This window comes from Astyanax mexicanus, chromosome 15 (genome assembly GCF_023375975.1).
Source record: "Astyanax mexicanus isolate ESR-SI-001 chromosome 15, AstMex3_surface, whole genome shotgun sequence".
Taxonomy (NCBI): domain Eukaryota; kingdom Metazoa; phylum Chordata; class Actinopteri; order Characiformes; family Acestrorhamphidae; genus Astyanax; species Astyanax mexicanus.
In genome coordinates this window covers 25,869,042-25,883,208 of record NC_064422.1, presented here as the reverse complement: position 1 = coordinate 25,883,208, position 14,167 = coordinate 25,869,042, and the positions used below count along the sequence as shown (strand labels likewise).

Below are 14,167 nucleotides of genomic sequence, written 5' to 3'. Positions count from 1 at the left end.
TACACACTGCTTTTGGATAACTTTATGCCACTCCTGGTGCAAAAATTCAAGCAGTTCAGCTTGATTTGATGGCTTGTGATAAACCATCTTCTCTTGATTATATTCCAGAGGTTTTCAATTTGGTAACAGAAATTAATCATTTTTGAGTGTTTTTTCCAGAGCTGTATATCATATCATCATATAGGGCTGTTTTAACATTTTGCTTTTGGTGTGAATGGATAAAATTTCAGAATATTCAGATATATTTCTGACAGAGCCTAAACTTATTTGGCCTATCAAAAAAAAAAAAAAAATAGCATCTTATTTATAAAACTGAAAAATGTGATCCACGTGTAACATACTACAAATAAGCCAAGAACAATAGCTTTGTCTAGTGATAGAATGTTAAAATAAGGATAGTACTGAAACTATGTTTTACTTCAATAGGTTTAATTGGCAATAGCAACAGCAAAGAACTGAGCGCAAAATTAGCAATTAGAAAATTTCCATTTTTTCAGTGTTCAGGAATATTCATTCACTAAATATTCATATAATTACTTTCCCAGCCCTTCTGTTCAGCGAGTGGGCTAAAGATTTCCACTGCAGAATCAAAGTTATTGGAGAAAAGGGGAAAAAAAAAAAAAAAGATTTCTGCTTAGACTTTTCTTGTCATCACAAGTCTGAATCCAGTCACGAGTCATAAGTGTTCAGATCCAAGATGAGTCAGGCGTGTGGTTTGAATCTCTGCTGTAGACATTCACCATCAGGAATACAATGTGGCAAAAGTATAGGAAATGGAGTCCCTGTGGTTTTATAGCAGGGCAGTCTGTTACGCTGTATAAGAAACGAGTGAGTAATGCTTCTGTGGGTGAACTAGAGTTGTCTTGGCTTTCTAAACAAACACAAATCACGTGGCCTTTGATTGAGCATGCTTTTGGCAGACGGCCACAAGGACCAAAACAGTCCCTGCTGCCCATCTTACCGTAGTCAGTGTGAAAAATCTGTCGAATCAGGAGAAGAAACCACTCCTTTGTGAGTCCGCCCATGTCCAAGCCTGCTTCCCCAACAAACGTCACTTTTAACTTTTTCTTTAGGTCTGCTCTCTTTCTCGAAAGCTATTAAAAAAAAGAGGGAAAAAAGAACACGTTTATGGCGGGGCCATTTTTCCAAATTAGGCCATAGCCAGACATAGAACTTTCCAGACCAGACTATACTCGCTCTTGGCCAAAAGTACCCTCTTTCAGGCTCAGAAAATCAAATGTTGACTATGGCTCTGCTTTGGATGAAGAAAAAAAAAAAAAAAAGACACATACAAGAACCACTACATTACTCTTATAGTTCTGTAAATATTTCTCTGTGCTTCAGAGCTTAGTGGTAACAACTGAAAGGAACAGACAGGCGCTGTCCATGTTTCCGTGTTCACATACTTGGAGTGAGTGCTATTACCTCATCCAGTGAGTCACTGACCAGCTGCAGACGCCTCACTTTAATGTTGAGAAAGAGCAGACTCATATCCACCCTCTGTCTGCGAGAGACCTTGTCCACCAGGGTTTGCTGCAGCCGAAATAGAAAGACAAGTGTTTAGTTAATCAGTGTTCACATGCTGTAATCCTGTTTACATAACGCCACACCATGGCACATTCTGTCACCCGGTGCTCATTTGTAGAGTTTGAGCTCATTTTAAGAGGTTTTCTTTTAAATTCCATTTCCCACAAACTATATAAGCACACACTCTTTAATATATTTTCGAGGGTGTCATGATTAATCTATTTTCATTTTTTTTTAAATAATCAGACAAATTGAATGAGCTGAAAATTTATAAAGAGGCAACCAGGGATCCACACTGAGCTAAAAGCAACTGCTTGTCAATGTTAACTTTTACCTTTTTTCTCTCCTTCTTAATCATATGCTCTCTTGAAAACACATTAAAGTACCTCATCTGAACCAAACTGATGGTAAAATTGATCTGAGAGGAAACTATCAGCTTTTTTTTCCTGTTTACCAGACTCCAGAAAGCCAGAAAACCCATTAAGGCGAATAGGGCAAGGTTATAATCCAACCAGCTACATGTCTTCAGTGTGTTAACTGTACATCACACTGAGAGCAGAAATGGTAACCACAGTTAGCAGCATTTAGCACTTGTAATTGCGCCCAATAGCGCCACACTGAGGAACCCTGAGTATTCCGGTAAGCCAGGGCACAATCAGGTAGCATTTCATCCCACAAAGCTTATTTTAGCTGCACGTATACACGCAGACTACAGGCTGATATACTCAGCTCTGAAAAGGGAAAGAGCTAGCATTTAGCACGGTTAGCAGCTAATGCTAATACTGCTCCAGCCCTGATGCAGGAGAAACTTCACTGAAACCCCAGTACAATACTGTACTTCAGAGAAGCGGCTTAACTGCTCCTTACAGCCTGACCGGATTATAAGGCACACTGTCGATTTTTGGGAAAATTAAAGGATTTTAAATACGCCAAGAGACGCTCGGCTGCAGGGAGAGCGTCAGTGCGGCGAGCACCCTCTGCTCGCCCCGTGGCACTGATAACTGATAACTTTCGCCCGCAGGGCTGCAATGCTGAGAGTTTGGTGTTAAGCGAAGTTTAAGGTTTAACTTTACCTAGCATTCAGTGCTATATCTTTATAGTTTTAAAGCTGTAAAATTGACTGAGGGAAGACCGGTAGGCGTTCTCTTCTGCAATGCTGTTAGCCAATCAGAGGATATATGTTTGCATGTATGAATATTCATAAGTAAGAGCCAAAATCCTGTCTTTCTTCAGAGACTACTAATCCAGTGATCTAAAGCAGGGTTATAGAAAAACACTGGAGCCCTTTTTGTCACAACAAATTACTCAAATGGCATTCATTCATACTAGAGACCACAACTAGACATTTTAAAATGAAAGAAAAAATTATGGAATGAGACCTTCAATATGTTCACTGAAGACATATTTATATGTCCAAGAATTTCCTTAAAATAACATAGGGAAAATAAGTATATATGTCCACTATCAAAATGTCTGCCAAAATCAGCCTATGGCCCTAAAAGTTTAACTGTAAAGGTGCAGTAGAACATGATCGTATCAATAGGAAGAACACATGGAGGCGACGACAAAAGCAATTTTAAACAATCGACTAATAATCGGCAGAAAAAAAAACTACTAAACAACTACTAAAATAGTCAAGTTGCAGCCTTAGTGTTACAATAATATAATATTATAATATTTGGGTTCTGTGGGTTTACCTCAGTGACATATATAAAACAGCCAGTTAAAGTTTTTTTGTTTGATTGTTTTACTAGCATTCTAAAAAAGGAATACGAGTTTCACTCTGAAGCAAATTAACAGAGTTGTAAATAGGATTGTTAAAAAACATCTGAATATTTTCTCTGGCTTAACCAAAGTAAAAAATTCTAAATACTCGATAAATACATTCTTTGGCACCTGTGAAATTAAAGGTATCCTAAAAAGAGAATTTCCTTACTTTCATAACTACATTATTGGTCCTAAAATAGAACCATGTGGGACACCACAAGTTAAAATGAAACCAAAGAGTTACAAAATATTTCACAATTAAAAAAAAAAATATATATATATAATAGTGTTCAAGGGGTTAAATGAGCTGCATCACTACTTTTACTTGAGTATGTGTTTAGGCTACTCTCTCCATGCAGAGTAGTAAATATATTTTCCTTGTCTGTGAATGTAGCCTTGCTTTTACAGCACTGGGTGTAACGTATAGCTTAAGTTCCTATGGTTTTTGAATGCTTCAGTGAGGTCACTATGTTCTGCTGATGAGGAGAACACAGGAGAGCACGTTTGTTCCCCTGGTGCTCTTAAGGAGATGACTGTGGACACTCCAGCCAGACTGAACTGTCTTCCATCCGACAGCCACGTGTCTGCTTAGCCTATGCTCTCCGGTCGCATATGTTTGGGAGGGAGCCTGGGAGGATTTCACAGCTCCAAAAAAAAAAAAAAAAAAAAAAAATGAAACATCTCACTTATGCAGCCCCACCCTGTACAAGACTGTTATCAGAAGACTTTCCCTGCAGCAAAAGTGAAAAATGAGTGAGGCATAACTCAAACATGTACATCGATTCCATGTGAGTTCAAATATGTAAAATGTATGATGTCCCATTAGGTTGCAATTTGTATTACTGGTGAAAGAAGTCAATGTGTTTTTTTTTTCTCACAGTGAGTAATAGTGAGTCCTGCTTAACTTAAATTGGGTTATCTCCGGTGTGATTAATGGATTTGTACCACTGCTTCCAGGAGCCTCGAGAGACTTTTTTTCTAGAGCAGAGGAAAACTTGTGTTTTTTGAGAATCACAGCACTTCACTGAAAAGTCTCCAGGCACAGAAGGCTTAGATAAATACTACAGTCTCAGGACAGTCGTATAGACAGCCACTGAACGAGCATCAAATCCCACGAGAGCCGTATGAGCTAAACAGTCTTACTCTTTAGTTTCCACTCTAATGTGCCCTGCACTTTCAGGCAGCTCCACACTCCAGCTAACAGTAGAAGAAGAACTGTATGTAGAAGGCTCACCCTGGCCATGCTGATCATCTGCTGCTCTGAGTCTCGCTGGATGATGGCCTTCTTCACCACCGTGGACAGAATAAAGGGAAATTGGCAGAAGGTAAACCTGAACAGATGGACAGCAGCACGTTAGTCTGGACTAAACTTGACTGGACTAAACTCCAATGCAATGCAATAAGCAGTGTTGCTTAATCCATCAGGTTTCTCACATTCACACTAAAAACTGGTTCCTTAATGTTTCTTGGATTGGACATATTAGAAATCACCAAAAAAAATTTTTTTTTGCCAAAACAGGTTAAATCTGTCTTTTGTTTTGTCACGATTTAATAATTTACATAGTCCAAATGTGATTGTTTTTGGTCTTGCTTTACAAAGAACATTTGGGTTCAATTCCCATTTCTGGGTGGAGTTTCCATGTTCCGTGTCCGTGTCTGTGTAGGTTTCCTCCCACAGTCCAAAAACATGGAGAGCAGGTAAAGTTTGCTTAGAAAAATTGAATACTCCAAATTGATCTGGTGTGTATGTGTGTGATATGTATGTGTGTGTAAATGTGTATGTATGACTGTGTGCCCAGATATGGATTGGCGCTCCTGGATAAATGCTGTAGTGCTGGATGCAGTCCTCCAAGTAGAGGGTGGTTTCCGGTTGAGAGTACGCTGTGCGCTACTGGATGCCGCTTCTCAGCGGTGTGTGTTGAGTGCTGAGTATTAATGGTTGTGTGTAATACGTGTACATTGTAAAGCATCCTTGGATTTCTAGAAATGTGCTATATATGTTGAACTTCGTTCATTTAGCTACAAAAAATATTTATTAAATGGAGAACATTTTAACCTTCTAGCAGACAAGTGAACAAAAAGCACAATAAAGTAATTTTAGCCTTGCTTCTATTTTAAACATAAATTTATTTTACTATTTAGGATTTACTGTTAAACATTCAGGAGAAACAAAAACAATCTGTGAATTTGTCTATTTTGTAAAATGAGTTATTTACCAAGATGTATTGTTACTTACCAAAACAATAATAAAGTAACATAATGCAATGAAACTTAAATTTACCATAGTGCAAAATATTTAGTGCATGCATAAAAAGTGTAAACAAACAACAATACAACAATACTTTTAAAACTCCATAGTAAATAGCAAAACAAACCTGCTTTCAAATGTAGAATTTCTCATTATCGTGAAACTGATTTTTTAAAAATAAAATGACTAAAAATTACACTGATATTAGTGCAAATCTTATGGTACGACACACCCCTAAACTTTATCACTGTTAAGAGTGATGTGCGGTCTAAACACAGAAGAATCCAGTGCTATAGTCCTGATGGTGCTTAACCTTATAAGAAACAATTTGCTGAAAATGTCTCTCCAGAAGTTTGGATTCAGCTTTAGTTTGTCTATGCTAACGACTGTGTGCAGGTCTTATTCTGTCTCCACAGGTGCTGAAGGTAAACACAAGAGGGAGCTGCTATGCTCGTTATTTTCCACAAGTTTCTAAAGACTAAAGAAAACATCTCGAGCGGAAAGTGCTCGGGTGCGTGTGGGCAGAGAGAAAATTGTGCAGAATGGCGCGGGGTAAGAATGATATTTTCGTGCCACACCTGTTGGAATTTCCATGCGCTTGCCACGTCTGGTAGTCTTCCATGAAGTCAATGTGGTCCAGTGTGAGATTATAAAAATCGGAGAAAGGAATGATGGGAGGAGAAGAAATGCTGTTTGCAGCATCTGAGAAGAGAAGAGAGGGAAAACAGGTATGAAGTTAAAAGAGGACAAAACACAACAAAGGACAGGAGCACCAATTAAAACTTTGGGCGCCCCAAGAGAGCTGAGCTCTCGGAAAACATTTATAAAAGTCTTAAACTTTTAACTAATAAGCTATTAATTAGCTTGTTGTTGCACAATCAGAACATTAGATCAGGCAAGGTCATGAAAATATCAAAATTGAATAAATACTCGGACTCCTCTCATCTCGTCCCAATAATCAGTAGTTAAGTCATCAGCACCTTTAAGCAGCTGCCTACAAAGCAAACCAAGCACTTTAAATGAATATCTAAACAAGACTTGACTGATGAAGCTAATATAAAAAGGTATACACTATATGTACCTGTGCTTTTAGACACCTACTCTCTACACTTGCTTTTGAAATCAAACGTACCATAAGGGAGGTTGTGTTGCTGTAGTAACAGATGCTACTCTCCTACAAACGCCCAACACTAGATTATGGAACACTGATGTGAGGGTTTGCTGACATGTGGCCATGATAGTATTTATGATGTCAAGTACCAATAATGAAATAAAATACAATGCACTCAAACGTAAGAGATATCTTATGAGTGTTGCCCCATAGTAAATCCTATTTTGGCAATAAAAATGGACTCCATATAAAAAAAAAATCTTTTAGGGCTCATAAAATCAAATAGGCAGTTGCTGATGGATTGGGGAGATTTGTATAACAAAGCAGCAACTCAATTTACTAAGATACATTGTAAAAACTGACAAATGTATTTTTAATTTTTAATAGGGAAAACAAGCATTAGAATACACAGCTCTGGAAAAAAAAACAAATAAGAGACCTCTTAAAAATGATGAGTTTCTTTGATTTTACCAAATTGAAAACCTCTGGAATATAATCAAGAGGAAGATGGATGATCACAAGCCATCAAACCAAACTGAACTGCTTCAATTTTTGCACCAGGAGTGGCATAAAGTTATCCAAAAGCAGTGTGTAAGACTGGTGGAGGAGAACATGCCAAGATGCATGAAAACTGTGATTATAAACCAGGGTTATTCCACCAAATATTGATTTGTGAACTCTAAACTTTATGAATATCATTTTTTTTTTTTTGCATTATTCGAGGTCTATAGTGATATAGAAACTGAAGTCGAATCTTGCTTTTAAGATTATATTTTCTATATTTCACAGTACTACTAATGTTTTCAAACTTTTGAGGTAATATGTCAAATTAATTATCATTATTAGGTCATTATTTTAACCTAGTCAAAAGACATTTTACAAGTGAAAAATATGAAAAAGAGAAAGGTGATAGGTCAAAGGTGAAAACATTGGGTGAAAAAAGATGGCGCAAACTATGTAAAAAGTTTAAATATTCGTTTTTTTTATCTCAAACAATGAATTTGATTGTATTATTTTGCAAAACCCTGTTTTCTTAAAATACCCACCACTAACTGAAGCTACTCAACATCATGCATCGTCAGTACTCACTGAGGAGCGAGAGAACTTTAGTGGCAGACGGGATCCACCATGAGCACTTGGCCATGGGCGGCAGCTCCTCTGGTTTGGCAGGGAACAGCCGTGTGGTGATGAAGAGCTGTAGGCGTTCCACCAGCTGCTTGAACCGCTTCTGAGATAGTCTGAGAGAGGACATGTCTCTAGCGTTAACTTCACACACCCTGAGGACCTGTAGGTGTCCCACAATTCCTTCACTGAACATCAGAACAACAAAACATACCTACATACACTCATCATCAAAAATATAACTGCACACAGAAGCCTAATGTTACGTTAATAAGGTCCTGCAATCAGTGGGTCTAACTATTCTTTTCTGACTCTGATGCTGCGTGGAAGTGTTACAGAATCACAGCCAATTGTATATTTACATTACATACATGGTTATAATGATTATACAATTATTGAAACTCTTTGGTTAATGCTTAATGTAATAATATAATTGATTAAAACTAATATAATTTTTTTTAATAATGTTTTTAAATTTATTTACTTTTTTTTTCCTATTTTCTCCCCAATTTACATGGCCAATTACCCAACCCACTTATTAGGACACTCCCTATTACTAGTGATCCCCAACACCAGGAAGGTAAAGACTAGCACATGCCTCCTCCGATACATGTGAAGTCAGCAACCACCTCTTTTCTAACTGCTGCTGATGCAGCATTGCTGAGTAGCAACACAGCGCACTCGGAGGAAAGCGCAGCGACTCGCTTCTGATACATCAGCTCACAGATGCCCTGTACTGCGGACATCACCCTTTGGAGGGATGTTGGGAGAGAGTGCGCCATCTACCCACCCAGAGAGAGCAAGGCCAATTGTGCTCTCTCAGGGCTCCAGTAGCCAATTGCAAGCTACATGAACAGGATTCGAACCGACAATCTCCCGATCATAGTGGCAGCGCTCAGCCTGCTGGACAACTCAGAGCCCCAAACACTAATATTTTTAATAATGGTAGGTTGTGATGTTTCTTATACAATTACAACATTAGTACAAAGACAGTTTGTTTTATTAAATAAAATGCTGAAACCTTTTTGCTTTTTTTCCCCCTTTTATATGATTAGTAGCGAATATATCGACAAAATAATTAAAAGATTATTGAGCCCTTATAAAGACTGTGGCCAGCCTCATCACCAGACCTATCCCCAATTAAAAATGTGTGGGATGCTATTATCTGCAGATGTCTGGCATGTTGCGTTATACACTACATCTGTATGTGTAGCTCAAGAAATATTTCCTGTATTAGTCAAAGCTCTTAATCATTTATTGTAAAAAAAAAAAGAAACTGCATATGCAGAAACCTCCAGAATGGCTCTAAATATATAAACTAAAAACAACTTTATTTACATTTAAATCTGAAATACAGTGTAGTACAGCATAGTATAGAAAACTTTCTCTCATTATTAACATTATTATAGGTAATTATCTGTAATAGGGTGAAATAGCCACTGGAGTTGGTTATGCAAGAAAACATAAACAGTCCTATAAAAGATCCCCCTTATAATCATGGTCGTTTTGTAGTTATGGTTTTAATTTGGGAATTGCTTCCTTAAGCAGGCTGGACTGCAGACGGTGGCGACAGAAGGGAACGTTTCAGACTCACTTCTTAAACCAGTGCATCAGGAAATGGTGGTCTGCTTCAGCCAGCGCCGCGATCTGCCTCAGTAAGTGTGCATAGATGACATATGTGGCCGTGCTGGTGTACTGAGGGTTCTGCAACAAAGAGGAGCCTTTTTCAACAAACTTCAAAAAGGAAATCAAGCTTTTCGTTCCTCGGGAAGCCGAGGAAGCAGTCTGGCTTTTAATAAAGAGTGGCATTTGAGCGGAAACCAGCCATCCCCTCTCCAGCATGACCTCATCGGTTCCTTCAGTTCGGAGAAAGGCAAATAATAATACGAGTGGCTGACTCACATCAGCAGCAGCAGACACATCAGCCCAATAATTGCTGCTGCCTTTAGATTTCGCCCTGTCTTTAAGAGATATGTAGGTCAGGACACCCATCCGCAGCCCGAGGACGGACGGCCGGCCCGGCATCAGAAGCTAATTCTGGAACGAGCCGACCTCGGAATATGAAAACGATCGACTCTCATAACCATGGCATTCAGTTCCCCTCCACTTCAAACGGGGAGCAAAATCAAAACAAAGCCGTTCTCAAACGTCTGAAAGACAGAGGAAATCAACAACTGCTTCAAGACACTGGCTCTTTTTTTTCTCCCATGCCAGTCTTTCCCAGACGTGAAGCCCAGTGGCTCTGGCCTTATTTGGACAAGCCAGAACCAGTCTATGCTGGTCATGTGTGAAGTAAACACTTAGCTCATAATATATCTGCAGCCGCTCTGACTGCAGCTCGCAGCTATGGCTGGAGTCAATGGGCCATGTGGTGAGAGGGGAGATCAAGAGTTTCCTGCCTCGTCTCGCCTCGCCTCGCTCTCTGTCTGTGCCGGCTTTCGACGTGCGCTCTGACAAAAAGGCCACGTTTACAGATCAGGCCGATTGCGCTGCACATATGCACATCTATAAGCACACGTAGATGACCTCCTTGATTTAGGGGAAGGAAATTACAGCTATTACTGAAAACTGCCACATGTTCTCGGGTTATAAAATGCAGGCAGTTTTCTATTCATGGCAAACTTCTGGCCATTCAGGTCATTCACTCAATCGGAACAGATTGTTACGATAAACCCTAACATATAGTTAAACACAAAAAAAGTTTGACGATTTTAATGGAAATATATTTTGTTCCACATCATTTTGGAGCATTTCTTTTGGTCCATTCTTCAATGAAATTCTAACACAATATAAAGATACACTGCCAGATTGAAATTCAAATGTCTTAAAGTAAAAACTCAGCAAAAACACATACACTCTTAAAATGATTATTTTTTTTAAGGAACTATTAGAGGTTTTCTCAATTTGAAACTGAGGAATAACCTTCAGTAAAGCTTAAGGTGCTTCAATTAACATTTTCATTTAAAAATCTTTTGTTAAAAGTTTCCCTTAAAGCACCTTAAAGACAGTTTTAAATTGAAGAACCCCTAAAAGTTCCTGAATTAACTTTTACTTTTAACAGTTTATAAGCTAACACAGGCAGAACTACACCAGAAAATAACATGTATGGGGGGGGGAAAAAAAAAAAAAAAAAAAAAAAGGCACATTACCTGAACTAGAATGAAATATGCCCTCAGGTCGTCTTTTGTCCGTGGCCTAAAAGACATAAACTCTGAGCTTAAACATCTATCATTAAATCTCTGCTTTCTGCAACTTTCACATAATCTTTTAAAGGTTTAGTGAGTGAAAACACAGCACTCACCCTTTCCATTCCCTTAATAAGCTATTAATGATTCCCTTCAGGACTGATTTCTGGGTGTCTGGGGGCTGTAAACGGAACACAATTATGAGATTCTGTCCAGATCCACATTCTTGAGAAGGCAATGAACTAAATAACTGCAACAACAACAATAACAACAAATAGTCCATTGTGTGTCTCAATAACAAGAGACGTGTCTGTTAAAGTCAGGCTGTCTGTTTCTATAGGTTGTGTAGGTGTTACCTACCGTGTGAAGTAAGGCGTCATAAACAGCATTTACAAATTTGGTGTTTATTCCTGAGTCTTCAATAGTATTAAATGGAGCGTTTGCTTCTTTCTGATAACAAAAAACAAACAAAAAAAAATCACAGTCAGTCTCAACAAGTTATTTCAGCCTCCAATGCAACCTGCAAAACCTCACTGCCATGCAAGTATAAACATCTTTCTCTGAGCAAAACCACCATGATTACTAGCAAGACATTTTGTTCAGTTGTTATGAATGCTGTAATAAATGATGAAGTGGATGCTAAGTACTTCTCCACTCATAAGAGGAACCCATACGTTTTTCTTTTCTTTTTTTTCTTTTTTTTGTAGAAACCGCTCTCTGAATGAGCTCATTCATTCATCAGCAGACCAAAAAGTAACGTTTGGTTTTCCCCTTTTCCCAATTTTCACTGTTACTGTTTCACATGGGCCCAAATTCCAGCAGCTCTCATTAAAAAAACATTAGTGCAATTCAAAGGGCAGGCATCGCACCTACTCTAAAGACTTAATGCTTTACTCTCTAGTAAAGCTTCATATACTTTATGCTTAAAGAGACATTTTAATATTGAATAATACACTGACAATTTGAGTTAATACAAATGTGTTTAACTCCATACCAGAAAAATAAGGACAATATGGAGGAAAACAATCAAAGTGATAATATACCAATTCCTGCATTTCAGACACATTCCAAAAAAAAGTAGCATTTACCACGTTGTAATGCTGTCATTCCTTCTCAAGACATTTTAGCACAGAGGATACCAAGCAATGAAGTGTTTAAGTTATTTTGTCCCATTTTTTCTGTAAACGCCTATACAAGCTTTTAATATTTTTCTCATGTCCTTGGTGAGAAACTGGAGATCTTTGGCCCATCTTCGTTCATCAAAAACATCGAATCACATCATTGTTTTTCTCCCCACTACTAGTCCTAAACTGCCCTGTATCAACTTTTTTGGAATGTGTTATGATTACCTTTATGAAGGAAAAATACATCCTCTTTTTATTTATTTCTGTATTTTTTTTTAAATATAATTTTGTATTTCTAATTTATTTCCAACCCATTAGGACTCATTAGGACTCCCCCCCATCACTTGTAATGCCCCAACACACTAGGAGGGTAAAGACTAACACATGCCTCCTCCGATACATGTAAAGACAGCCACCGCCTCTTTTTAAACCGTTGCTGATGCAGCATTACAGAGTACCACCACAGCGCGCTCGGAGGAAAACGCAGCTACTCTGTTCCGATACATCAGCTCACAGACGCCTTGTGCTAAGTGACATCACCCTTTGGAGTGATGTAGAGAGAGAGAGAGAGGTCAATTGTGCTCTTTCAGGGCTCTGGCAGCTGATTGCAAGCTACATGAACAGGATTCGAACCGGCAATCTCCTGATCTCCTATTTTTTTTGTTGTTAAACATTTTTAAACAAATATCAAACTGCCCTTAAAACATTACAGTTAAAAGTTGACAAACAAGCTGATGGTTAAAGTTGACAAAAACCTTTGAATACATATTAATTGGGGTCAAACATACCTTAAAGGCAGCATTGAGTTCCAAGAAGGAGTCGAATGTGGTCAAGTAGAAATCATGGACTTGCTTCCAATCACCTGAGATAGTTGCCTTTTCAACATCTTCCCTGGTTTCAGACAAACAAATACAGTTAAAAAGAGTTTATTCTGAGTAGAAGATTGTTATATTGAATGAGAATTAAAAGAAAGGTCCGTACTGAAACTCTTTGGCGGTTTTGGTGCGGATGGGGATGATGGGATCTGAGGCAAAGCGAGCCTTAACCTCCGGAGGCAAAACGTCAATGGAGATTCGCTGCTTCTGTCGAACATCTGGACAGATCGGGGGAAGTTCTCTGACTGTAAAAAAAAAAAAGAAAAAAAAAAGATAAACACTCTGGCGTACAGCACACAGGCACACACACATGCATCCACGTTGGTGGGCAATATGACAGAAAAGACATTTTCACAATATCTAGCAAAATATTTAATATTACCAAGGTTTAGTAAGTAGAAACAGACACAGTGCACCAGTTGTGACACATTACAAATGTAACACATTAAAATGCTATTAAAAATCCTATGAGAACCCAGTCGTGAAAAACTGCCATGTACAGTATTCTACTGCATAACACTGCATTCAACTGAACACAGTCAATCTCTGTAAACTCTGAAAACGACTCCCGGGCTCAACCTCTCATTACTATAATCTGCAGAAGGTCAGTGCTCTTCAGGTATGAAAATTAGCCCCTTCTATTGTATTTAAGTAAGGGACTTAAGGGTTTGTCTATATGCATGCACGTGAAACACGAGCGCGCAGGAGCTACTGTGCTTCCAGTATGTTTTTCAGTCTTCAAAATCAAGATTATAATACATTTGTGTCATTTTTCACTGTAAACAAACACACCTAGTTCTAACAAAACAATGGTATAAATATTATATAATTTATTTAAAGACAGTTTAATGATACGATACTTCTGCTGTCTTGAAGATATTTTATTTTCTACTTGATTACTTAAATGAAAATTATAGTTTCATAATAAAACTAAAGATGGATCGGGTGTATTTCACTCATTTTGAAATCTGAGTGACATTCTGCCCTCTTGTGAAGAAACATTTTAATAATAAGTAGTAAAATATATTATATTATATTTAAATATTAATGGCTATACTGAACAGTGTGATTTTATTTCAAATTTATTCTAAATTCATCCAATTAAACAGGACTAATACCACTCTTTTGAAAAGCGCAGTTGAGTTACTGACCTCTTGAAGCACTTTCAATATTCATAATATGCCCAGAAAGTATTTTCTATCACATTA

General features: G+C 38.0%; 1 protein-coding gene across 1 annotated transcript in view; it reads right to left on the bottom strand.

The window, feature by feature from the left end:
• Positions 1-14,167, bottom strand: part of hectd2 (HECT domain containing 2) — a 50,933-nt gene that overhangs the window by 22,676 nt on the left and 14,090 nt on the right. Inside the window, exons 3-13 of the mRNA XM_022668844.2 lie at positions 13,066-13,204; positions 12,873-12,975; positions 11,321-11,410; positions 11,077-11,141; positions 10,925-10,970; positions 9,370-9,479; positions 7,743-7,891; positions 6,121-6,244; positions 4,529-4,625; positions 1,426-1,533; positions 962-1,094 (exon numbers count right to left, since the gene is read on the bottom strand). Of these exons, the coding sequence (XP_022524565.2) occupies positions 962-1,094; positions 1,426-1,533; positions 4,529-4,625; positions 6,121-6,244; positions 7,743-7,891; positions 9,370-9,479; positions 10,925-10,970; positions 11,077-11,141; positions 11,321-11,410; positions 12,873-12,975; positions 13,066-13,204 (1,164 nt within the window). The remainder of the gene's footprint in view (positions 1-961; positions 1,095-1,425; positions 1,534-4,528; positions 4,626-6,120; positions 6,245-7,742; positions 7,892-9,369; positions 9,480-10,924; positions 10,971-11,076; positions 11,142-11,320; positions 11,411-12,872; positions 12,976-13,065; positions 13,205-14,167) is intronic.